The sequence below is a fragment of the Rhododendron vialii genome, chromosome 3a (genome assembly GCF_030253575.1).
Source record: "Rhododendron vialii isolate Sample 1 chromosome 3a, ASM3025357v1".
Lineage (NCBI taxonomy): Eukaryota > Viridiplantae > Streptophyta > Magnoliopsida > Ericales > Ericaceae > Rhododendron > Rhododendron vialii.
In genome coordinates this window covers 25,184,794-25,211,007 of record NC_080559.1, presented here as the reverse complement: position 1 = coordinate 25,211,007, position 26,214 = coordinate 25,184,794, and the positions used below count along the sequence as shown (strand labels likewise).

General features: G+C 37.6%; 1 protein-coding gene across 1 annotated transcript; it reads left to right on the top strand.

Annotated features, from left to right (window-relative positions):
• The first annotated feature begins 10,172 nt into the window (after positions 1–10,172).
• On the top strand, positions 10,173–25,522 carry LOC131320676 (uncharacterized). The gene is made up of 15 exons (XM_058351457.1): positions 10,173–10,487; positions 10,844–10,978; positions 12,264–12,350; positions 13,611–13,682; positions 14,640–14,827; positions 17,121–17,256; positions 17,804–18,196; positions 18,309–18,443; positions 19,780–19,857; positions 20,996–21,151; positions 21,965–22,192; positions 22,660–22,826; positions 24,035–24,149; positions 24,383–24,463; positions 24,964–25,522. Exons 1-15 carry the CDS (start codon positions 10,308–10,310, stop codon positions 25,174–25,176), a joined length of 2,364 nt encoding a protein of 787 aa, XP_058207440.1. The 5' UTR covers positions 10,173–10,307; the 3' UTR covers positions 25,177–25,522.
• Positions 25,523–26,214: the final 692 nt, after the last annotated feature.

The following is a 26,214-nucleotide window of genomic DNA, read 5'->3' as shown; positions in this document are numbered from 1 at the left end:
AAAAAAACTTGAAAATCAATTTCCCCAAAAATAGATGTAGTTCGAAGAAGAGAGAGAGGGGAGGAGGAGGAGGAAACAGAACGAGCAACCAAAGGCAACCCCCTCCCTCATGCCGCCTTCTCTTCTCTTTCTTCCTCCCCTCCCTCTCCCTAGCTGGTCCTTCCCCGTTTCTTGTCGAATCCATCCACGGTTCTGTTGGCGACCAGTTCTCCCCATCCATCTCTACGTCGTCCGAGGTTTGCTGTCGTTTGCTGGTAGTGGTGGTGTTGCCGTTCGAAGGGTTGGTGGTGGTGGTTTGCCACAATAGTTGGTTTGGTGGTATTGCCGACGTCTAATGGTGGTGATATTTGCTGTCCGATGTCGGATTTATGACTTGTGGTGGTGGTGGTCTGATCTGCAGCAACTGGTGGTGGTGGCTTTGGACGGGGATTACTGTGGTGTGACGTTGGTGGTGTTTTGGTTCCACTAGGGTTAGGTTTTTAGGGAGTTTTTCCGATTTAATTTTATGTTGTTTTGGTTATCTCTTCCCTTCGGGTGTCTTCTTCACCTTTTGTGGGTGTCTTGTTTTAGCGTTTTTTTTTTTGATGTGTGTGAGTTTAGTTCTATGAGATGTAGTGGTTGATGTGGTGTTGTACTACTGCTCTCGATCTGGAGGGCTTTGGGGTATAAGTTTTCTCTTTTTGAAGCTTATTCGCTTGTTTGACTATTCTCTCATTTGTCAATGAATGATGTACCCTTCGATGTACTCTCTCTGATATCAATGAAATTTTTAACTTTTCAGCAAAAAAATAAGGCTACTGATTTCGGCGCTCCCATTTTCATGAAATTTTTAACTTTTCAGCAAAAAAATAAGGCTATTGATTTCGGCACTCCCATTTTCAACAATGGTACTCCTCTTTTTGGCCTTATTAGGTAAAATTCCTAAACTATCCTTGTACTTTCTTCTGGGTTCTTTTCATAATGTCCAAATTACCCTTTTTTATTTATTTACTCTCAGTCCCAGAACATTATCTTCCTAGGAGTGACTTTTCGGGTGAAAAGTGAAAACCCTTTTCACTGATACCCATCTTCTTCGTCTACACACTCCCGTCCACTTCAATGAGGGCGGGGTTCGGTCGTTTCAAGCAACTATGGGATTTACAGATGAAGATTTTTCAACAATGGAGGGTGAGAATCAAGATATTGGTGGCTTTCAAGCAACTATGGGATTTACGGATGAAGATTTTTCAGAGCTAAATGACATCATAAATCTCACAGCCACAAACAACATTGAAGAAATGTCGGAGTTCTACAAATCATTCAACTCTACAAATGATTCTGGTAATTTCCTTTCCTAAGAGCATCCACAGTGGAATAAGCAAAATAAAAAATTGTTAAAGTTAGCAATGTTAGATAAAAAAAGTACTCACATTGGAATAACCAAGTCTAGCAACCTCTTTACAACTCATCAAATTTTGACTCTTCAATAATCAAAACTAGCAATATTTTGTCAATAACCATTTTTTATCTCTCAATCAAGTACACTAACATTACACAAAAACCTTCTCTCTTCCATTCTCTCTCTCTCTCTCTCTCTCTCTCTCTCTCTCTCTCAACAATATTTTCAAAAAATAATTTTAAAAAATTGTAACTTTCAGATTTTTTTCTGTTTTTTTCATAAGCTTTTTTTTTTTTACAAAAAACAATTTTTTCAAAAATTTTAAAAACTATAAGTAAATAAAGTGTGTTTTTCAAAAATCTGTTATTGAAATTTTAAAACTCTTTTATAGAAAACTGGTTTTTACACAAAAACTGTATTTATAGTTTTTAAAATTTCGAAACTATTTGTGTAAATATAATTCTTTCAAATTTCTCAAAATTGTATTTACAGTTTTTAAGTGAACAAATTGTGTTTTTTGAAAAACTGTTTTTTGTTTCGAAAAACTTTTTTTTAACTGTTTTCTAACATAAACTGTTTTTTTTCCTTCAAAAACCGCATTTTAAAAAAATATGCGTGAAATGAAGGAAAAAAGTTTGGAGAGCCCATTGGTTTTGATTATGGACAAAAAATAACCAATGTGGGATTTGTCGTTGCTAACTTTAGCAACCTCTCAATAGATAATCAAAATCTGATGTGGCATATTTTGATTATTTACATTTACTTATTCCACTGCTGATGCTCTAATATGCCCGAGATACTAAATCTAGGGTTTATTTTCTACAAATGATTCTGGTAATTTTCTTTCCTAATATGCTTGAGATTCTAAATCTAGGGTTTGTTTGTATACTATGGATTGTAAAATAGAAAATGTAACATGTGGTAGTCATTTGTGGCTTGGTAACAGGGAGTGTAGAAGAAAAAATGTCAGTTGTGGAGAATGGTGAGTCTAGAGAACTATCATCATTGTTAGTGAAGAATTTTTTAACTCGAGAAGAGCTCCTAGATAGAGTTCGCAACGTGGCATTAAAAGAAGGTTATGTTACAGCAATTAAAAAATCAAAATTGGGTTGTTATGTTATTATTGGTTACGACAGAGGTGGAAAATATCGAGGCACTAGTGTTCCATTGAATGAAAGGAAAAAGATATCGGGCTCTCGCCTTATCAACTGTCCTTTTGAGTTGTGGAGAAAAAAGAAAGGCGGTGAGTGTTGAAAAGTGGAGATAAAAAATGCCTCTCATAATCATGAACCGTCAAGTGATATGTCCGGACATTCGTATTGCTGTCGTTTTTCAAATGAAGAGGTACTAAGTATAAAACGAATGACCACGGCTAGTATACCTCCTCGACAAATTCTTACATCATTGCGGCAAAGTAATCCCAATTGCAAAGCAATAGTAAGGACAGTTTATAATGCAAAGGCTAACATCACAAAAGTTGTATTAGCAGGTCGTATAATGATTCAAGCATTATTTGATAAATTGGATCAAGGGGACTTCACTTTTGATATAAAACGTGTTGGAAATAGCCATTCGACTCATTTGTTCTTTGCACATCCTTCTTCAATTGCGTTAACCAAGAGTTACCCCCTATGTCTTTGTGATGGATTGTAATTATGAGAAACAAATATAAGATGTCATTACTTGATATAGTGGGAGTTTCAAGTTTCAATGGATCATTTTATTATTGTTTTGCTTTCATGCAAAGAGGAAGAAGGAGACTATGTGTGGACATTGAAAAGATTCAGTAAAATTTTGGGCCATGACCAGCAACCTTCTGTGATTTTATCTGATAGGGAATTAGCATTGATGAATGTCATTAAAGTTGTTTTTCTAGGAACTGCAAATATTCTATGTATGTGACACATTGAGAAAAACATTCTCTCAAAGTGTAAGTCTCAATTTGAAGGAGGAGAAGATTGGGAGACTTTTTTATTGGCTTGGACTAATTTAATTGAATCTTCGAATGAAAATTCCTTTGATGAAGCTTGGCATCTTCTTGAAGTTGAATACAAAGAGAAAGAATATGTTCTTAATTACATCAAGAATAATTGGCTCCCTTTCAAAGAGAGCTTTGTACATGCATGGACGGGAAAACATTTACACTTTGGGAATTGTGTCACTTCTAGGACTGAAGGTGCACAAGGAATGCTCAAGAAATATCTCACCATTTCCACGGGAAATTTCAATGAAGTGAGGGAAAAGATTTGTCTTGCAATTGAGAACCAATACAATGAGATCAAGGCGAAGATTGCTAGTGAAAAGCTTCGAGTTACACATAAATTTCGAATTCCCATTTTGAAGGAACTTGTTAGTCATGTTTCCAACTTTGCTCTTGGAGAGCTTTTCAAACATGAGTTGGCAACATCTTCTATATTGGGTCCTTGTAGAGGTCATTTTTCAAAGACCATGGGTCTACCTTGTGCACATATGATGACTAACAAGAAAGGTGAAAGCTTGCTACTTGGCAATATACATCCGCAATGGAGAATTGATATAAGATCATTCACCAATGTGGATGGTGGAGTAAATGGAAATGGAAGCGAAATTGAATGTCTTCTCAAGAATTTTCAAGATAAATACAAATGCATGCCTCTTGTTGAAAAGGAAGATAGCCTTAAGCAAATTGCTCAACTTATTGATGCTCCAATTCTATTGACTCTTGAACTGAGCATTCAACCCCACAAAGGACGACCATCGGGTTCCAAGAAAAGAAAGGGAGATAGCTGTACCATCCGTGATCCTTCAACTTTCAAGACTGCGAAAAAGACCCGAAAATATAGTGTTTGCCACCACATTAGACATAATAGTCGGACTTGCCCACATAAGGACGAAAACACTAGCAGGAGTCCTCATTTTGTCTTGGCTAATCAACATGTCAACATAAATATGCTGGAAACACAATGTAAGATTATTATTATTTTTGCAGTATATTCCATGAGATTTTTTCCTTGATTAATCGATGCTTTGAACTATTCTTTTTTATTGATATGTGCTTCCAACTACTTCTTGCAGTTGAATGTTAGATCAATACCTCACTGGAACTATAGCAGTGGTGGAGTTCGTTTGGTGGATGTGCTGCTATTTGTTTGTGGAGAACCAATTGTGCAAAGAAGATCTCCACTTTTTGGTAGGAACTAGTTAGGAAACTGGTAGAACATATAGTATATTGTAAGGATTTTGATTTTCGCGCTCTACTTTTTATTGATGGCGCTCCACTTTGTTCATAAAGTTACTAGTATTCTAGTAGCTTCACGCTAAAAGTAGAGCGCCATTAATAAAAATTGGAGCATGAAAACCAGTTTCCTATTGTAATGTCATCTATAGTTTTTTTGTTGGACTTTATGAAGATTGAATGATTGGAGATCTCTACTAGGATAGATGATGAATATTTTTGTATGGGTTTTTGGAGTAACATTGTGTGAACTTGTGTTTTTTGGACTTAATCTGGGAATGGCCTTGAATTTCAGAAAAATTCAAGCATCTAATTTGGCCAAGGTTGTTTTAAGATTTGCAGGATTTTAAGGTTGTTTAAATTCTGGGTATATATATATATATTTTTTTGAACTGGAATCATGTAGTTTTTTTTGAAGTGAAATTCTGGGTATGGTTTTGTAGTGAAATTCTGGTATCACGAGAAAAGGGCAGGCCAATGAAAGCCAGACATGTACAGGAAAGATTAAAGAAAGAAGGAATGGCTTTCTTTCATAATTTATTGTGAGGGTAGTTAAGTATTTGGCCATTGAAAGTTTAAAGAAATGATATTTTTGTAATTTTACACAATGAGGACAAAAGTTGGAGTGCCATTGGATAAAGTTGGAGTGCTAAAATCAATCTCAAAAAAAATAATGTTCTATTTCTGTGCAGGAGATAAAAAGGAGAGCAATTTTGTTCACTGCCCTCTATCTTATTAGTCCAACTAGACTTCCCCACCCTAACTTTGGTACTCCCTCTCACTCTCGATAAATTCTCTTCACATCACTCTCTCCTCCTCCCTCACGAATCTCTCAACCGGTTCCACTGCCGGCTAGGGCTCAAGCGGAACTTCAACTCGGATCCATTATTGAGAGTGCCCGCCGTCGTCCTTTACAGCGTCTGCTCCACTCCTCGGGCGAGTAATCGGATCCATCGCGGCATTCCTTCTCCTCCTCGTCATTGTCCCCTAGTCGCAGCGCTGCTGCAGAGAGAGAGACATGGGTTCACCCAAATCCTGCATCCCAATCCTCGTCCTCTTACTCCTAACACCTTTGTCCTATCATTGGCGTTGGACATGTCGATCATCACCACAACCTCGACCGGAAAATCAGATCGGAGAGCCGAAACAAAGGTGAGGGCCATGTACGAGTCGTGGCCAGCAAAGCACGGGAAATTGTACAACGCACTGAGCAAGAAGGAATTTGGCGACATCCCCTGATTGCAGCGCCGCCGCCGCCGCAACGGATTCCATCTGCTGTCGAGAGGTGGCTGCCGGAGATGATGGTGGTGGTAGCAGTGAGGTGCGTTGTGAGGGAGGAGACAGTATTGTGGGAAAAATTATTGAGGGTGAGAGGGAGCACCAAAGTTAGGGTCGAGGAGCCTAGTTGGATTAATAAAAAAGAGGGTAATATTTTAAAAGAGGATGAACATAATTGCACACGGTAAAAAAAAACTCTCCTTTTTATTTTACTTATTTCGAACAAAGTATGAAAAACTGTTGATTAAACTCTTTTTTAAACTTGTCTCAATAACTCTGAATAACAAATCTTGAAATATGTTGCATACCTTTTGCGTGTATACATGCAATAAATCTACCCCCTTTTTTTTATCTATAGGTGTAGGTAGGGAATGAAACTCTACGATAAAACTCGAAACCAGAACCTTTTTCCTAGCAAAGTGAGCACGTCATAACTTTGGCTACCTTTGTTCGACGATACCTTACTTGAGCTTGACTAATGACTAACCAGAACTATTTGCCGATAAAAAAGAAATGATCATCCGGAACCATGCAATCCAAAAAAACACCTAAAAAAATACCTCATAGTTTCCGATCAAATTTTGATGATCCGAGCCGCTCAATGTGATTAGAACGTGATTTTAAGGGTACTTGCGAGAAATCAGCAAAAAAAATGACTGGAAAGGGCTTGATCCGAATAGTTTCAAACAATTTTTTATTGAACGATTTAAATAAAAACTGCTCAAATTAAGCCTTTCCCGATTATTTTTTTTGCTAATTTTTGATTGACACCCTTAAAATCACATTTTGCACACATTGAACAGTTCAGATCATAAAAATTTGATCGAAAACTATGAAATTGAGATTTGAGGTGTTTTTTTGGGTGTTCTGGGAAATATATATATATATATATATATATATATATATATATATACATACACACACAGCCCGATATTCGGGGCGGTTCCGGGGACACCTAAAAAAATATCTAAAAAAACACCTCATAGTTCTCGATCAAAATTTGATGATCCAAGCCGCTAAATGTGATCAGAACGTGATTTTAAGGGTACCCGCGAGAAATCAGAAAAAAAATGACCTGAAATGGCCTGATCCGAACAGTTTTTTATTGAATGGTTTAAATAAAAACTACTCAAATCAAGCATTTTCCGGTCATTTTTTTTGCTAATTTCTTATTGGCACCCTTAAAATCACATTATGCACACATTGAACGGTTTGGATCATAAAAATTCGACCAGGAACTATGAGATTGAGATTTTGGGTATTTTTTTGGGTGTCCCCTGAACCGTCCCGTATTTATATATATATTTATATATATATATATATATATTCCTGGCTTTCGAAACAAACTTCTACAGTTCTACTCCAGTGTTGCTCTTGATCATAGCCGTATTTTATCGTGCAACTAGTTTTTGTTGATGCCGGTATGGTATGCATTTTGTATATCCATCGGAATATACTACGGAGTAAATATTACTACCTGCATACGTACTTCCGTTGTCACGCACGTACGTACTTACCCTTTGTTTTAGTGTTAAAGAGGGAATTGCTGCATAAATATTGTTAAATATTTATTTCTTTTTATCTATAACTATTGATAAACTCACTTTAAGTTTTTCTGTAAGGAAACTGTGATTTGGTCAGCGAGCCCCATAAAGCATGTAGATTGAAATCATTTCCCTAAGAACTAGCAAAAATTTTATTTTCAGGGACTATTCCTTGAGTTCGCTCGTCTCACTAACCATATTCAATAGAAATGTGCTTCAATAAGTGTCACGTGACATTCATGAATGATCCTCGTGTATTTTGTTTTCTTAATGCTTAAAATCCAAGAAAATGTAAGGAATATGTCTGTGAATATAATTAGATCTTGAAAAATCTACCCTGAAAAGGATAAGTTTGTTGCTGAATATTTAAGATAAGGAAAATCTAGTATACTGTACCTTGTTATATTGGGATTGATTCATTAACTATTGATCTTTTTTGCACTTGGATTTTTTGTTGACCAACAAAACAGGCCCATTTTATTTTGACTTTTTGTAGACCATGAGATGGGATCCAATTGCCATGTGGCACTCAACCATTGGCTCTTTCCAAAATTGTAAAGAAAAATAAAAAAATACTATGTGTAAAGCGTAAACAAAAGCCCTTATGATCAAGTTTATTGGTTTTGCCAAAATGGCTTGATCCATTCTTCAAAAATGGCCATGAATAACATTCATGACATTCAATGCTAATTTTTTTTTTTCCAAATAAGTTCATTTTTATCTCATTTTCGACTTGTAAAAAAAAAGGGAGGGAGGGAATTGATGTTTGGATCTGGTGTCAATTTTTTTTGGTGAAAATAGATGGAGATGGGTTACCATTGGGGTAGGATTTTTGCAAATTTAGTAAATTTACCACCGTTGGACTTGTTCTAAGAATCAGTAAGTGGAACGACCTTAACAATCAAGTAGCTTTAACACTCAGTTCACTGCGCAACGTGATATTTTTTAAAATTTATTTTTTCCGTCCCTATTTGTTCCTCTAATTTCCAGATATTAAACTAATCTCAAAATACTTTCCGTTCCGTTAAAGTTCTTATTTTTTAAGTACTTATTTTTCGTTTTATAAGATAGGTCATTCTCTTATAATACATCATCCTTAATTCAAAAAATAAGCACTTGTTTAAAAAAAAAAACTTTTTTCCTTAACGGAACGAGGCCTAATTTATCAGAGGAAAAAAATAGTTAGTGCTAGCAAGTTTTGAGGTTTTTAAGAATAAATTTTAGCTTTTCTGGTATTTAAATTATAGTGCATGTTACCAAATGCAATTTTTTGTACCTCTGGATTTTATTTTTTTGTTACTTTAAAAGATAAAGGGCATAAAATGAACTTTTGATAGTCTCAATAGATAATTAGACAATTATTTTGGGAAAGCATATACACAAATAATTTTTTTTTCTAGGAGAGTAAGAGCTTCGTTAATAATAAACATTACTACACAACTTCTGCATGTGATACAATTGAAAAATAACTTATTGCACATGAGTGACAAAAAATAACTCTATCTAAATTAAATGAACAATAGACCGACGATTTAGCCGATTGAATGTTTAGGAAATGCATATATCTATCTATCTATCTTCTATCTATCTATTATAGAGATCTAGTTGAAGTCTCATAAGCCTCCAAACATTCATCCCTAATTTTTTAGATTTTTTATTTTGTTTAAATTGAGAGGGGGGGGGGGGGGGGGGGGGGGGAGGTGGGAGGTGTGGGTGGAGGGAGAGAACGTGGGGAGGGGGAGAGATTTTAGAAGAATTGAGGAAAAATAATCTAATGCCCCAGTAACATTTTTATGTGGTGACTCAATTTATCTTTTTAATACACATTTGTGTGGTTTTCACTATAAAGTGTCGAGTTCGCACAAATTATTCTGTTGTCCCGCACATCGAACTAGTACAAACTTAAGATGATAAAAAAATATTTCAATATTTTTTTCGGTCTCATGCATCAAGTGCAAATAGAAATGGGGGAGTTGCCCCAAAAAAATTGAGACAGGGCGTGAATTAAGGGAAACGAGACCCACTCACCAACATTATTCCCCGCCGTGTTCTCATCTCATCCAAATCCAAACAAGAAGGATGAAAAGTGAGGTAATTTAACCCTAAGGTTTGGCCAGTGGTTAAGGCTTTGAACTAGGGTTTGTTTGGAACTTTTTAACTTCTATGGGTTTAATCCATCCAAAGTTTTACTCTAATTTTAATTTCAATTGAGACCCCCACAAGCTGTCGGATGCTAGCCTAAATTAACCCCTCAAGATTAGTTGAAATGCGCAAAAGCTAGATTGGACACCTGATGAGTTCTTAAAAAAAGAGAAAAGGGGAAAATAACGGCCCATGACATGTTTTGACAATTAATACCTGCCAAAAACATGCTGACAATATTTGTTAATATTGAAAATATCTTTGGCGGATATTGAAGTGATTATTTTTCAAAATACTTGGGTAAGAATGCCAAAATTTTTACTTTTCTAATCAATAACTTACAAAAGTATGGTGTAAAATTAAAAAATACGAAAAAAAATTCAAAAAAATAACAGAATTTTTAAATTTAAGTTAAGTTAAGGCCAAAAGAACGCAATCTAATTATCAAAACACGTATTTCACCGTCATTTTCCAAAAAACAAAAAAAAAGGTAATTTCTCGTATTACTCTAGGGTTTCACTCCCGCCCACAGCATAGTAAAAACAACCCTTCATTCTCCCGCACACCTTTTTTTTATTTATACTCTGCCCCCCCCCCCCCCCCCCCCCCCGGTCGAAACCAGTCACTCTCCACACCATCTACTTCTCCCTCGTCCCTTCAACTTACGCGTTTACATAAGCCAACAGAGAAACGTTGGGTATTGCACTATCCAGTACCATTCGGGAGTATATTTACTATATACTCAACCGCAATGGAGAAAGCATTTGATAAGCTCCCGTACAAGGTTGCCCATAAAACGTCACTGGATATGCTCCTGTTCATGGTTCCCCCAGCCCTTCAGGGCCAGATCAAAGACAGCACGGAAGATGATCTTGTTTCTACCGGTTCTGCCATGCTCGCGTTCTTGCGCCGACTGCCCGAGTTTAAACACGTAAATGCTCACACCATGCGTAGTGTATATGGTACCGAGGTTTAGGCGTTGGTGTTTTAAGATTTTGGGTTCTTGTTTTTGGGAGTAAAAGTAACAGCTCTACGATGAGTATTACGCCAGGCATACTCTTTGTCTATCTGCACATTAGTATTTGTCTCTCTTTGTGCGTTGAAACATCGTTTTCTTGATTTTCGGCACAGTACCCAATTTCCAGTAATGGGTATTACGCCGTACGCGTTATTTTTCTGTGTATGCGTTTGAACATTGTAGTTTCTTGTCTTTGGGAGAAATATGACGGCTTGAGTTGTTGGATGCCAAACCCAGTTTAAAATGATGGGTGATTTTCTATGTGACAGTCGATTAAGAACTTTACAGACCCAGAGAGGGCTTTCTATAAGAAGAACAAGAAGTCTGCTCTGGATTTGAAGAAAAGTGGCAACGATTGCTTCTCCAGAGGAGCTTACCCTAAAGCTTTGAGTTTATATTCCCAGGTAAGACTTGGTTTTGGGTTTTTCTGCCCTATTTCCAATAATCTGGATTCATTTTGTGTGGGTAGTCAGCAAAATGATGGATACTTACTGTGATATTGATATGTTGAAAACAATATAATGTGGGTAGTGGTGGAGCATATGTATTTTTTCATGTTGTTATATAGAGAGTTACTGCTGTGAAAGAGAGATATTGAGTGTATAAATAAGTTTTGATTATGTTAATAAAGATTGAGAGTGTTAAGAATTTGCAGAACTCTAACAGAGTATCTAGGGAAACCTAGGCAGACGATTAATTATGTAACAAACAAACAGCACAAACAAACAGAATGCTGGGTTGACGTGGTTGAATCTATGCGGGCCAGGTCCATCGTCGTTGCAACTGTTCTCTATGACGAAGATGAATGCAAGAGATATCCTGAAGTTGCTCTACGGCCTACGCTAAAATATATAGTTGCATTTTAGTATATACTGCGGCAGTATGGCAAGGTGAAAAGTAATATCAGGCTAGAGTCGCTAGACACTTGATAATAGACAGACCATAACTTATTTGAACTCATCTCATAATAGACAGATCATAACTTACTTGAAATTGAAGTCATCTGAGTTGTACTCCCCCCTGTCCCAATTTGTTTGTTCAATTTTGGGATTCAAACTTTTTAAGGGGAGAAAATGATTACTACTAAAAAGTTTTGAGTGTTCAAAAATACCCCTCACTTTTTTGACATTAAATGAGAGAGCATTAGTCAATGATAGTTTTTCAAAAGAGAGAGGGCATTAGGGAATATTTGTTAGTCAACTTAAAATCGGACAAACATTTTGGGACACGTTAATTTCAAAAAGTAGACAAACAAATTAGGTCAGACGGATTACCACTTTATTTGCTTTATTACCAACAAGTTTTTAGTTACATAACCGGAAGCTAATGTAAAAACCATGTCCAGAAAGATATTCAAAATAAAAATGTATCACGACGTCCCCTACAAACTTGTTGGTAATAAAGCAAAAAAAGTTGTTGGTAATAAAGCAAAAAAAGTGGACATCTGTAGCTATGTTATGGACATCTGAAAATACATTCTCACCCTTTCACCGATATCCTTTTGTGCATTATGCATAATGGAACACTTTGAGCTACATAGCTACGCCTCCATCCTTCTTTATTAGCACATTAGTTTGGTACGTTGACTGTGACAAGAAATGCATCCATATTTTTTCTCTTCCCAGTAACATGTAGTGGGAATTTTAGCTTAGTCGTCCTTTTCTTACCTCTCTCATATACATTGAACAGGCATTGCGCGTTGCACCAAGTAGTGCTGAGGACGGGGGGAAAAATGTGGTTGCCATGCTGTATCTAAATCGTGCAGTTGTACTGTATGTAAGTTGTGCTCATGCATTCCTTTGTGTTCAACGTATTCTCATTACCACTTAGAGATATATTTGCTTTCCTAGTGATTAAGTTGGTTGTCCATATTGTGCGATATTAATTTTCTTGTTTGTGACTTTGTGTGTACCCATGATTTCAGCTGAACACAAGTAGTTTCTGTAATTGTTCATGATGAAACCACTCAACTACGTGTCTCTCATTCATTGGCATGGTTAATCTTGTTGACTATGCATGAAAAGAGAGAATCAATGGACTATATTTGGTGGAATGCGGGTTTTGCCTATTTTGCATTAGCTTCCTTGGGTTTTGGAGACTCAGTTTTTCAATCAAAAGGAAAATCAGTAGTTTTTTCCCACACTACGATAGCATTAGCACGTCAGTAGTTAGTAAGATATAACAACAGGCTGGGGTGCTCCATAAAACTGGAACTTGAGACGTCTCTCATGAGCACTAAGGCTCCCCTTCACAACCACTTGGGCAAGGGCCCATCGTCTTCATCTGTTCCTTTTCGTGGTTTCCACTTGTAGCAGTGTGAGCTTGTTGCATCCGTTGCCTAAGTTGACAAGAGTTATAAGCTTTTGAGCGTCAAATTTTATTTACTAATAGGATATATTGACAAAATCATGTTGTTTTTCCTAGAATGACGGATGCTCAAAATTCAATTCTACGTTTGATGAAGCTATTGGTGATCAACCCCTAGAAATTTTTGCAAGAAGAATAAAGAGGGAAGAAATCTGTGATGGTTTTGGTAATTTCTTTGATGGTTGGTATTTCTCTAGTTTCAGATCTAGAGGTGATAGAACTTTGGTTTGGAGAATTCTTTATCCATTTTCTCCTTTCGAATATGATTTAGCATAGATAAGTTTTGGACATCCTTTGCTAGTAGGAACTAGGAAACTCTCAATCTAGTGGGAGTGGTTGTCTGAATCTGGCATGACGCTAACAGCGCTATCCACCCCAGCATTATAGTGGTGTAAAAAGACCACATCCCTTAAACGCTTAAACCCTGTTGTATGTGAAAGTTTTGTCCATTGGTTACAATTATTTCAGTCCAGTACAAGAAGTCTTCATATGTTGATGGAATCTAATATTCTTTTATTTGGACGCTATGAAAATCAAAATATAGCTCATCACGGAATCATGTATCAGTGTAGGAATTGAAACCTTGAGATTGCTAATACATGTCGTTACAAGCATCAAGTTTTGGTTTCTGGTTACATTGGCTAAACATGTGTTTGCTCTTTCCTTAAGAATATGGGTCTTCTGGTGGAGTGTGTACGAGATTGCAATCGGGCTCTTGCCATTTCTCCAAGTTATGTGAAGGTAAGAATGCTTCCATCAGTCCACGATGCTTTTGTCTATTCTGCTTTTATGTTACACAAAGATGAGGCCATTCCCGACTTATGAAGCAAACCTTTCTGATTAGTTTTATGCTAAATATTTTGGAAACCTCTATGTATCGTGATTTGGAAAGGGAAAAAGGGTGCGATGGAAGGATAGGGAGAAACGAAAAGAGGACAAGGGAAAAGAAATTAATATAATGGACCAAAGAAGAACAAAAGAAAAGAAGAGTAAAGACCAAAAGAAACGAAGAGTAACGCAGTAAGCAAATAGTAGAAGAGATGATTTTTCTTCTTTTCTTATTCATCTTTTGTACAGTTTCAATATAGAATTAGTCAGGCCTAAAGTATTGAGACGTACTTGGTTTTATTCTGACCATATCTTCATTTATACTCTCTCTGTCCCAAATTGCTGGTCTCTCTTTCCATTTTAGGATGTCCCAAAATGAATGTCCCATTTCTAAAAACATCTATCAAAACAGGGTCACTTTCCAGTTTTACCATTAAAAAGTACTTTTCCATCTCAATTGGCATGTCCATTATCTTTTATTTTATATCGGTTTTCATGATTTTGAAAATTTTGTATGATAAAACTAATTGATATCTATCAAACAAGATCCATATTACATATATTTTGAGTTTCATATAAAAAGTTAGACCCACAAAATTGACCTCAGTAATATTGACTGGGACTTAGGGGCAAAATGGAAAAGACAATACAAAGTTTTCACATCACTTAATAAGTTGGATTCCCCACAAAGGGACGAGCAATTTGGGACGGAGGGAGTATATCTTATTCATCTTTTGTAATTCTATGATATGACTGATGCTGCTCTTACTAACTTTTGTGTTTCGGGGAATTGTCCTTTTCTTGAATTTGTGCATTCTGCTCGTCAACATCTTGTAATTGGTGTTTTACACTACACTATTTTCACTGCAGGCGTGGTATAGGAGAGCTAAAGCAAATGCTTCCTTGGAAAACTATGGAGCTGCAGTACGTGACCTGCATGTCGCTATGATCATGGAACAGTCTTTGGATGAAAAGAGGAAGATAGAAAATGAGCTAAAGTCTCTCTCACGGCAGCAAAAGGATACAAGAAGTTCACTGGATAGACCTGATGAGAACAAGTTTGGTTTTTTTAAGTTTCATATCTTCGTCTACTATTCGTATGGACCTGTTATGTTTCTTTTGATCATGCAATGTTGTTGCTCCTTCGTGACATCTGTATTTTACACCATTGGTTTTACTAAACTATTGCCAAATCCGACTTCACATATGTTGATCAGGGTTCAGTCTACCCATTTCCTTGTCATACTCGTTACCATTTAATGAACTGGAGAAAGGTGCACAAAGGCTGGAAGAAAATTGATTAGTTGCTACAAAAATATAGCATTATGAGAACAACATGGAGGATCTATTAAATAAACAAAGAGGATGTATAATGTGGTGTAAGATGGTTATAAGCCAATTAAGTTGTATTCTCTTGTGCTTTACTGTGAAAAACAAATGCGAATATTGTTATTAGGAGTGATAAATCACAGACCCGTGTTAGGTCATGCAGATGCAGATATTAATGTGTGGTTGGGACATCTTGCGGCATGGCCATGCAAGATCAACTCATCTCATGAGGCAGAACCCATGTCATGCCAAACAGATAGCCTCTCAGCCAAGACGATATTTGGTATTGACCAACAGTTTGAAACTTGGATTAGGTGTTTTCCTCTTTTTCGGGAGTTCTTAAGCATATATAAACACAGCAAGTAAAAATGGATGTACAATGAGGCTCGAGAGACAACACCAAGTGGCAAACAAGATGATGGTAGCACAAACCGTTAAGAAACAATGAAACGCCAAAAACAAGCCTAGAAACTCTTACAGTGCAGGAAAAACTCACAACCTGAAAAGCGCTGCCTTCTACTTCTTGAAAGGCTTTAATCTCCTAGGCTCTTGGAGGGGTTTGTTGTTTCCTTTTTCTCTAGCAAGCTTAAGGATTTCAATTCCGTCTTGGAGTTTCTTATTGTTCTGGCTACTTAAAGATAGTGTGTTCCATGGACCAACGAAATCTCCTTCGGAAAGAACCTTTGGAGGCCCTCTGGGAAGTGTACATTAGCAGAAAATAAGCTCAGGATCATCCACTGATAAGGTAGAGATCACTGCATCTGCTTTTATCCTTGGGAGAGGAAGAGGGGGTGGGGGGCTCAGCCGCTGCCCAAACTAGTGGAGGCCTTGGAGGGTCATCTCAATGATTATCCTCAAACTCATTTATGACATTTCCTAGATTAGGGGGGAAGAGTTACTTCCCCTGCTTAGGGAGCACCACAGCCACTCTATGGTTAACAAACAATGCATTCAACTGACAAGCCAAACCTTCCTTAGGATCCCATGATGTAAGGACATCAAAAGCATTTGAAGATATACGACAAAGAGGGGATGCCCCAGAATCGAGTCTGTTCCCTTCACGCTCTTTGTCTTCACCTCCTTCCAATCATTAGGTTTCACCTCACCACATTCTTTGTTGTGTACACTACCATTACTTCCACCTTCTGTAACCCTCATTCTTGGTTGGGTGATGAGCTTGACCAAAAGACTTTCACTTCATATATTTCTGGGGGCTTCTGTACCACTTCCCCCTTTAAATCTCATAAGGAGACAAAAACCTTAATCCCTAAGTTTAGCGTGAAAGTCTTAGGAATGTGCTTTTTAGCTTGGACTTTGATACACACTCTAGCAAATTAGAGCCTACTCTTTGATTGTATATGTTAGTCAAGGAGCATGGCGTCCCCACTGATGCTTGCTACATAGCTCATGAAAATGCTCTCCCAACCCTTGGGATTGATTAGCTACTGCACATTATATATATCTAATGAATAAAGAAAATACGAAGGCTCAATTCTACTACAACAAATGAAAATGAGAAACAAATTGGAAAGTGTAATCTGGCTCTCTTCTCTAGGATAGTGTAAAGTTCTTTTTGTTTTAAACTTTAAACAAAGGTCTCTTGGGATGCAGGTCATTAAGCATGCAGATATGATGATACTTAGCTTTGGTTTGTTTTATTTTATTTTATTGTTTCCACAAGATGAAGCAACTTCTTTAAGGTCCAGTGGTGAGGCTAGGAAAAGATATGTGGCTTATGGAGTCTGAACTCTAAAAGGTTGAGCATATATAGAAAACTGTTTGCTTGTTCGCTCTACTGCAAAATCTTATTTACGGATCTATGTATATATAGTTGAAACACCATTGCAGTTATTTTTTGATTGTTGCCTTAGCAGGCATCAGTCTAAAGCCCTTAGCAAATGAGTATAGATGATTTGTAACTTTGCAGACAATATCTATCTTACTAAGTTAGAATTTTTGCGGTGGACCTGGCTGTTATATATTTGTCTTTGGGTTTCACTTTTCTTGGTTCTTATAATGTAGGTCTTCTGGGACAGATGAGCCACACCAAATAAAAATTGAGTGTGTCTCAGTCACACCAAATAAGGGAAAAGGCATGGCTGCTGTGTCTGAGATTCCAAAAGCTTCTTTAATTCATACCGAAGAACCCTATGCTGCGGTAGGAGTTATAACCATTCTGATCAGTTACATAAGATACTGTACCTTTCCTGGATATTGACTTGTCTTTTGAGTTCTTTCAGAAGCTTATTTCAGACTTTTAGCACAATTTGTAAGGAATCTAGTTTTGTGAGCGACTTTTCTAATAATATTGTAGTATCAGAAATATTCTGCCCTCGCGAACTATCTGCTGAGTCTTGTTCAATTTTCATTTCAAAATCAGAAAAGAGGTTCACAATACGAATATAGCTTTTAACGTTGTGTTGTTCGAGACCATTAAAAATACAGGCAAATCCGATGAATTGATATGAACTTGCGTCAGCTCTTTTTTTATTGCTCAAACCAAATAAGCTTAGAGATAAGAGGACGCATTACTATTCTGATAGAAGGCGTGTGATACTTACTTTTTGGCATTAATTGCATGCTTGTTTATAAGATTGTGCCTGAATTCATATATTATTTCGGCATTCTAATTTTTGCTGATTAGATCCAGCAAATCAACTTATTTTTTGCTGGAGTGATTCTTACTTTGCATAGTGATTTGCCAGATCATATTAAAGGAATATCGGGAAACACATTGTCATTTCTGCTTCAATGAACTACCAGCAGATATGGTTCCATGTTCATATTGTGGGGGACCATTATATTGCTCTCAGCAATGTCAAATACAAGCTGGAGGACAGGCAACAGGGATTAACTCAAACAGTTACGCTATTGATGAGACTTTGTCAGATGAGCTTAAAAAGCACATTGCGGATATAACCTTACCCAATGCTTCTGCTTCAGACATCCATCATTTTTTTGAACATAGACACGAGTGTCATGGTGTACATTGGCCTGCAGTATTCCCACCTGACGTAGTTCTAGCTGGTAGAATTTTAGTGAAGTCCACAGAGAAAAAAGGACATCATAGCAATGTTTCTAAGCTTATTGGAACTGTGGTATTTTATCTGACTACTTTTTTCTATTGACCTTGTCTCTAGTTAATCTGTTTGTCTTATTGGTTCACTAAAGGTTCTAACTTTGCATTACGTGGTCTTCCTTTTCTTCCAGGGTCTTTCTCACAATTATGAGGAGTTGTCTCTAGAAAGAAAACTGGAGTTTCATATTTATTCTGTCGCGATGATATACTGTCTTCAGAACTCTTATTGGTCTGAATTTCCGAACAATGGGGAGATTGTTGCAAAGGTGATTGTTGTACTGCTACTTTTCCATACTCTTCCTGGAAGACTCAGTCTTCCTCATAGAAGCTTCATGTCCAACATAACGTCATTCGTGAAGACTTAACAGAATTACCATTGGAAATATGCTTAGCAAAAATATTCTGTAGCCTAATGCATGCAATATTATAGGGTGATGAAAGGTCGCATATGGATAAAATATTGTATGTGGAAAGATCAAATCTCTACATTCGAGAAAGGAAAGTAAATAAACTGTGGCAGAAGATAGAAAAAAATTTCAACTTCGGGACTCGGGAGTAATTCACAATAATTCGGATAATGACTTTATTGATTAACTTTGTCGGTGTAATTCTAATTCTATGAATTTTTGGTGGAGATAATCACTCAATGTTGTAGAAATGCGTTTCCATGATTTTTAGTTTCAATTTTGGATTTGTCAAATAATAAACAACTTGAAGTTTCCATTGCCAAGCCCACCCTTGGCCTTCTTTTTTAGCCACAATGCTTCGTTGGTTCTTTTCCATGCTCTGTTACTATGTTGGTTCTTATAGTTCGTTGGCTTTCCTGTCAGGCATGAGGTTTGTTCCAAGACTCCCAACTATTTTTGGTTTTTACTAGTTTGCTTTTAGCCTTCAGTAAATTATCCAGATCATATTTGCTCTATTGACAGCTGATTGCCATAAAGAAACTAAGAGCAAATGAAAATGTTCTCTGTTTTTTTTTTTCTTCAGAAAAGGGAATTTATTGATCTTTGGATAACGTTACACAAAGATTAAATGGACCCGGGGCAAATGAAAATGTTCTAGGAGGCTTTTATGCTTTAATTACTCTTTTTTCCAATCCCTTTTTTATTGTTAACAACTTCCACAGAGTGCCCATTTTTAACTCTTTGATGGTTGCAAAGGAACTCTGAATGAGCTCTCTCTCTCTCTCTCTCTCTCTGAGAGAGGGAGGGAGGGAGGGGGAGAAGAGAGAGAGGGAGGGAGGGAGGGAGGGGGAGAAAGAGAGAGAGGGTGGGAGGGAGGGGGAGAAAGAGAGAGAGGGAGGGAGGGAGGGGGAGAAGAGAGAGAGGGAGGGGGAGAGAGAGAGAGAGAGAGAGAGAGAGAGAGAGAGAGAGAGAGAGAGAGAGAGAGAGAGAGAGCATCCGGGAATGCGCTTCTTGGCATTAGAGTTGTATTTGTTTTCTGTCTATGTGTTCATCTGTGCTTTTTTCTCTTGTAGAAGAATAAATTTATTAGATGTTAAGATATAACCTGTATAACGGGACTTTTTTATCTTCTGTATAATGTGCGGATGTTTTATTGTCATCATCAGTTAAGTTTCTTTCCCGTTCCTGGATGCAGTTTGTCACTCTACTGTCCATGATTAGCACGAATTCTATGGCAATTGTTCGTATGACATCTCCAGATTCTGTGGAACAGGTTTGTTGGGGCTACTTGAATTTTCTTCTTTGCCATTCTTGTCGAGTATCTTGTTGAACAATTCCCTCTTTTTAAGCCTTGTTGTGATGCATATATTGAGCTGTATTCATCTATATCGCATAATTGCTTGTGTGGGGAAATAGGGAAGGGGTGAGTTGGAAACTATCTTGTTTGGCATGTTCATTTAACTATTATGCGAAACAATTCTGGTATCATTGGTTACTTGTTATTCTGTCTCTTCTTTCATTGGTATTAAATCTCACTTTGTCGTTTTCTTATATTCATGTTGCTTATGTAGTTATGTATACACCTATCTCCCCCGTTTCACAGCTTGGAGTGTATCATGTTTCATGGCCATGGTTGTGCTTTCACATTGTATTGCAAAACAGCTGGAACAAAGGAAGCTTCCACTTCTTAAGGGTACTCCCAAGGAGGGAGGGAGAGAGATTTTTGACTGTCATGCAAAGAGCTTTGCTCTGCGATCCTAGTTGGCATATTTTTGTACGAGTCATGTTGACTGTCTGTCAATAAATGCTGTTAGTTAAATAATGGGCAGAGATTGAGAAAGCCTTTGAGAGGCCCTTATGATATCTTTCTCACCAATCTCAAATCATCAGAAGGAAAATCGTGTTCTAGAAACAAACAAAACCTCTTGTCTTCTTGCCCCAGAATTAAGGGTTATGCTTCCTCCCCACTACCTCAGCTAATTATATTGCGTCTGTTCAATTCTATGAAGGCCAGGGCGCTTTTGGGCTCAATTTTGGTTTCTGAGAAATGCATAAAGCTGATTTTTGCCAAATCCTTCACATGTTGAGAATGCATCCATTTGCCAAACCCTTTGACGAAGACACACAATGAGGAAATCATATCACTGTGGGACCCAAGGACACAGAGTACAAGTGACGCTCTTCGGGGGGCGGGGGGGGTGGGGTGTGGGTGGGTGGGGTGTGGTGTGCAGGAAAGGTCGGTCATGCCACATTAAAGCAAAGAACTTCTCCAATCACACTCCTTGACAGCTGAGAACTAGAATGTGATTGGTTTCAGTGTTTGCCTTTTTTTTTTTCTATTTCTGCAGATTGCATTTGAATCAAAAGGCTTTCTTCCCTGATGTTACTTTTACCTTGTTGATATTCTGTAGGTAAAGGTAGGTCAAGCTATTTATTCAGCTGGTAGTTTGTTTAACCATTCTTGCCAGCCAAACATCCATGCATATTTCCTGTCTCGTACTCTATATGTGCGATCCACAGAATTCGTTGCAGCAGGGTGCCCACTGGAGATGTCCTATGGTCCACAGGTAATTCTTACCCTTGGTAACTTGCCTGTCTCTAGAATCGAGTACAAGGGTTTTCTTAGAAGAGTTGTGTTTCAAGTCTTTCAAGAAGACTTGTCTTTAGATAGAGCTGTTGTATTTTGTTTTAAGGGGCTTTACGAAGACTTTTCTATAGATGGAGCTGTTGAAGATATATTTGTATGACCTAATTTGGAATAAGGCATTCCAGTTGGGACCTTCTTTTCCATTTTGTAGTCATTGGCTGCCAATCGAAAGAAAGATAAATTCCTAGTCATTGGCCTAGATTGTTGTGTCACATTTCCTAGTCATTGGCTTAGATTGTTGTGTCACATTGACGTACCCTTGCCGGACACTCCATACCTGATAAGGGATAAGTGTACGGTATCCGAGTCCAACGTGTTATTCTAGTGTACCATTAACTATGTATAGACTATAGAGTATAGACCGGTGTTCTAAAACAAGGAATTAATCGGCGATTGATCGCTGGCAGGGCCCATCCGATTAGGTCTGACTAACGATTAATTGCCGATTACTAATTAATATGCACCGATTAACCGCTTGACTAGCGCCTAGCGACTTCTAGAACATTGGTATAGACTCATGAGGCACCTCGTAAACTTCATTTATCCTGGAAAATGAAAGAAATATTTTGAAGAATTGGAATATTTGGCGTGTCCTTGAGATGAAAATTAGAGAATTGATACTTGGACCCGTACCTCAGTCCATTTTACATAAGGTAGCATAACAGAAATCACTGGAAGTGACAGACAGCTTAACTTTCTTGTTCAACTTATAATGAGAGTCTTTGTTTGACAGGTTGGGGAGTCGCTATGGGTAAGCCGCATCGAATTTCTGAAAGACAAATACGCGTTTGTATGTCGGTGCAGAGGTTGTGCAGAGATAAACTTGCCTGACCTTGTGCTGAGTGCTTTTCGGTGTATCAAACCGAATTGCTTCGGTGTAGTCTTAGCTAAAGGCACAGCCTTTTATACGAAGTACATAATTGAGAACCCTCCAATGTTCGGTTCAGAACCTGATATGCAGGTATTCAAACCACCCCCTCCTCTGTGTGTGTATGTGTGTGTGTTGCAGTTGCAGTGAGCGATCCAATTAGAAGCCATAAAGGAGTGAAAGATTTCAGTTTTGAGCAAGAGATACTTTTTGAAGCTTGACAAAGCTAAAACATGATACACAATTGTAAGCCATAGGAAAAAAAATAATTAAAACACACTTGTAACTTTCATGCTGTTTATCATAATTAAAAAAAATATGCAACTTCTAGAATGTGGATTTGTAAGCCATAGAAGAGTGACAGAATTCAGTTTCGAGCAAGAGATATGTGTAACTTTTTGAAGCTCCCTTACCCAAAAAAACTTTTTGAAGCTTGACAAGCTAAAACATGAAACATAGTAGTAGTGAATTTCATTCTGTTGAGAATAAATAAAGTCACTTCTAGAATGTGGACTATATGTTACCCTCTTTCATAACTCTGAGGTTTACAATCTTTGAAGGTTGACAAGCCAAAAGATGAAGAGATACATAAAGTGGCTGGCCATGTTTTTGAACTGACCGGATGCAGTGATCAAATTAAACCTGGATCTTGTTTGAGATGTGGTTCTGGCCGTGATTTGGACGCTTCATATGCAACAATCGAGGAAACTGGGCCCTGTTCGAAAAGGTACATTTGAATTATTTCTTTGGAGATCCTTTTATATTTTTTTCCTCTTTATTTTTTGGGAAAGTATAGGATAAAGATGTACATGAGATATACTACTCATGGCTTACAAAGAACAATCTGTTACAGCCATTCCACAGTAGTGCTTATAGAAACCCCAAACACTCGTAAGGTTAGAGTTACTTCTGGGAATGTTCAAGTCTTTACTCCTCTCATTGTCATTGGAAATGAATCTGCGCTGGATAGGCCAAAAATTTCTCTCAACTGTAAACAGTAACAGCTGCAATATCTAGAAACCACCCACTAAATTACTTTCTACAATTCCCTTAAAAAAAGAATTTACTTTCTAAAATTCCCTCCACAAGGATCAAAATCTCGTTTCGTTATGTTGCTAGTTAGCTAGGAACAGGAGACATTTCGGGAACAATTTGGAAGCATTTCAGAAATATGTTGAAGGCGTAGCTGGAACATTATGGAAATGTCCAATGAAGTTGGGTTCTTAGAATTCCAACATTTTGGTGCATTTCGGTGTGCATTTGTGGAAACATCGGCCTATGAATATTAGTTCAATCTCCTAGGATATAGAATTGTTTTGATTGTTTTGCTGGGACCGAAACTGAATTTTGTTCCTTGTGGCAAACCAAGGAATAGTAAAATCTGATTTCCAGCTATTTCTGCTCTCTGAAAACGCAATATTGTTGGATTAATGGCTTAATTGAGTCTAGATGGCTTGAAGAGGCTAGTGTAGTATGGAATCAAAGAATTTTCCATACTTCCTGATAGACCACTTTTTGTGTGGAGGAACTACTGAAACGTCTTTCTCTTATTTTAGTAAGTGCCACATCTAATTGGGACATCCGTAAGAGCAGATGTTTTGAGGAAATTGAGATCCCATCCGAAAAAGAAGATGCACATCTGTGCATGCCTCGACACCATAAAATATATTTGTACGCACTGTATGCATGAACATAGATGAGGTGCTGGGCTTTGTCCCTTGGGGTGTCTCCTTGGTTGGCATCTTGCCAATCTAGGTATTGGGTCTTGGATGGGCACTTTGTTGCCTTTCTCGTTTGCTCCTGTTGGTCTTTGTAATCATCTTCAAAGATTAATAAAATAAATAAATTTTGCCGTTATGTGTTAGCAGTCGTTATGTGTTAGCATATATGCTTGTCATTTTATTGCATCTCATATTTGAATGTTTTGTTGAATAGGTTGGAGTATGAGGTATTCCATAAAGAACTTGAAACTGATACTCTCTCAGATGCTTTGAGAGCTCTTGATGTCCTGCGATCAACATTGCATCCGTACAACAAAGCAATAGCACAGGTAAGGTTTAGACTTCAAGGAGTTGAGTGGAGTCCTTTCAATTTGCTCTCTTTTTGGTCATGAGGGGCAGTTTTTTTAACAACGGGATATGATGGAAACTTTTGTATTTCATGTTTCGGTAACAGAGCCCATCTGTGTTTAATGTTCCATCTGCAATTTTCTTGATTTCACATTTTTGGTGATATCAATGCCTAGAAAAAAAGTTTGGATGACCATGTAGATGATTATTTCAGTTGGAGGACACTATTGCACATGCATTTTCTATGTTTGGAGAATTTGATCTAGCACTGGAACATTGCAAGGCATCAATTGAGGTAATTAATTTTTGTCGTGTCATCCAGTGGAAAAATGTTCCTTATTTTCTGTATTGGTACAAGATGAAAACCTTTGTGTTTATATCATGACTACAAACCTAGAAGCGGCTTTAAGAAATTTTCTTCACTTATATTTCGTGGACTCAAGGAGATTAAATATCTATATAATCCCTCCGTCCCACAATGTTGGTCACTTTTGGGGATTCCAACTTTCACTTTTGGGGATTCCAACTTTTTAAGGGGACAAGCATTAAATGCATGTCCCCCTTGAAAAATGACATTTGATTTCCACTATTATCCCTTGAGTCCCACTAAAAAGGTATTTGTAGTTATTTATAAAGGGTAAATCTTGGAAATTCACACATTTTTAGTTGACTTTTCAGAAAGGAATAGAGAACCAACATTGTGGGACGGAGGGAGTGTCTTTCTTTCTTTTTTAATATATACAATGTCGAGTAAAGAAATTGGATTTGGAATTCATTTCTCTGCTGAATTTTCAGATTCTTGAAAAGCTCTATGGTCCTGACCACATTGCTATTGGACATGAGTTGTTAAAACTTGCATCAATTCAGCTAGCCATGGGTGATCCAAGTGCTGTGGAAATCTTAGATCGGGCAGAGGCAATATTTTTGCTGTATTACGGATGTCATGCGGATACCATTTTCCCACATCTACAATGCCATAAGATACAAGCTCGCGAACTTGTTCAGTGAAGGTCCATATTCTTGCGGCAGTGGTATACTAGTCTTTTTGCCTTAAATCAATGCCCAAAAACTTATGTATAGAAGCTCGCGAACATTCAGCTGAAGTTGTTTCTCTCCACCTATGTTATGGTAGAGATGGAGTATTTCTGGTGTACCTGCTTGTAGTGAAGTGGCAGTTTTTTGACCAAGGTTTAGCAGGTGGGTAAGGTCTAGTTGTGGAAACTGAGTAGTATTAACTAGATTAGTCTTTTGGGTAAGGTCTATTCCTGGCTTTGTAGGCCTTGTTTGGTTGACTAAAACTTGGAACGAATGTAAATATAATCTTAGGGGCTGTTCCTTTGCTCGGCGTTGATGAGTAATGGTCTATGACTGACTATGAGGGCAAAGTACGTTCTTTAGTCAATTTGCGTGGCTCCATTAATGGGTATCAGCGCCAACCAAAATCTCCCGTGTATCTGCACTTGCTCCCTCTAATCACCGGCTCAGAGCCCTAATTTAATCTCTCTCTCTCTCTCTCTCTGCATAAACCAACCAAGATACCGCCTCAATATAGGGCCCCCATTTTGAGAGAAGTGTTTACGGGAATGCGTTTGGACCCAAATTTTGCCGATCGACAAGTTTTTTGGGTACGTGTTGAAAAGTTGATGCTACGGTGTTTCGAATGCTTACTTTACAGAGAAGATGGAACAGGCGTACGCGGAAATATGAATGGGTTATAGAAGATAGCTGTGGTCATCCTCGTATATATCGTAACCTCCAAAAGCCGTGCTTTCCGTTGACTTACCTTTGCTTTCTTGTCCTTGCCTTTTTGTCTTGCAGGTGTTGCTGAATGTCTAGGATTAGAGGGTTTGCTCAGTCTTGGTTAGGTTGTCTTGTTGGGTCTTTGTTCTTTTCTCCCTTACTTTGTTTTTGATGTTAGTTGGTATGTGTAAGGATGTACTTTCTTATTTGATATTAATGGGATGATATTGTTTGTCAAAAAGAATACAATTTTTCTAACACCACACCCAATCACACACCCATATTTACAATTGAAGTGGGGCCCAC

Excerpts from the sequence above, each read along its gene's own strand:
- LOC131320676 (XM_058351457.1), top strand. The coding sequence starts at position 10,308 with ATGGAGAAAGCATTTGATAAGCTCCCGTACAAGGTTGCCCATAAAACG. Across the intron at positions 12,351-13,610 it reads ATCGTGCAGTTGTACTGTAT|AATATGGGTCTTCTGGTGGA; the intron begins GTAAGTTGTGCT and ends TCTTTCCTTAAG. Across the intron at positions 13,683-14,639 it reads TTTCTCCAAGTTATGTGAAG|GCGTGGTATAGGAGAGCTAA; the intron begins GTAAGAATGCTT and ends TTTTCACTGCAG.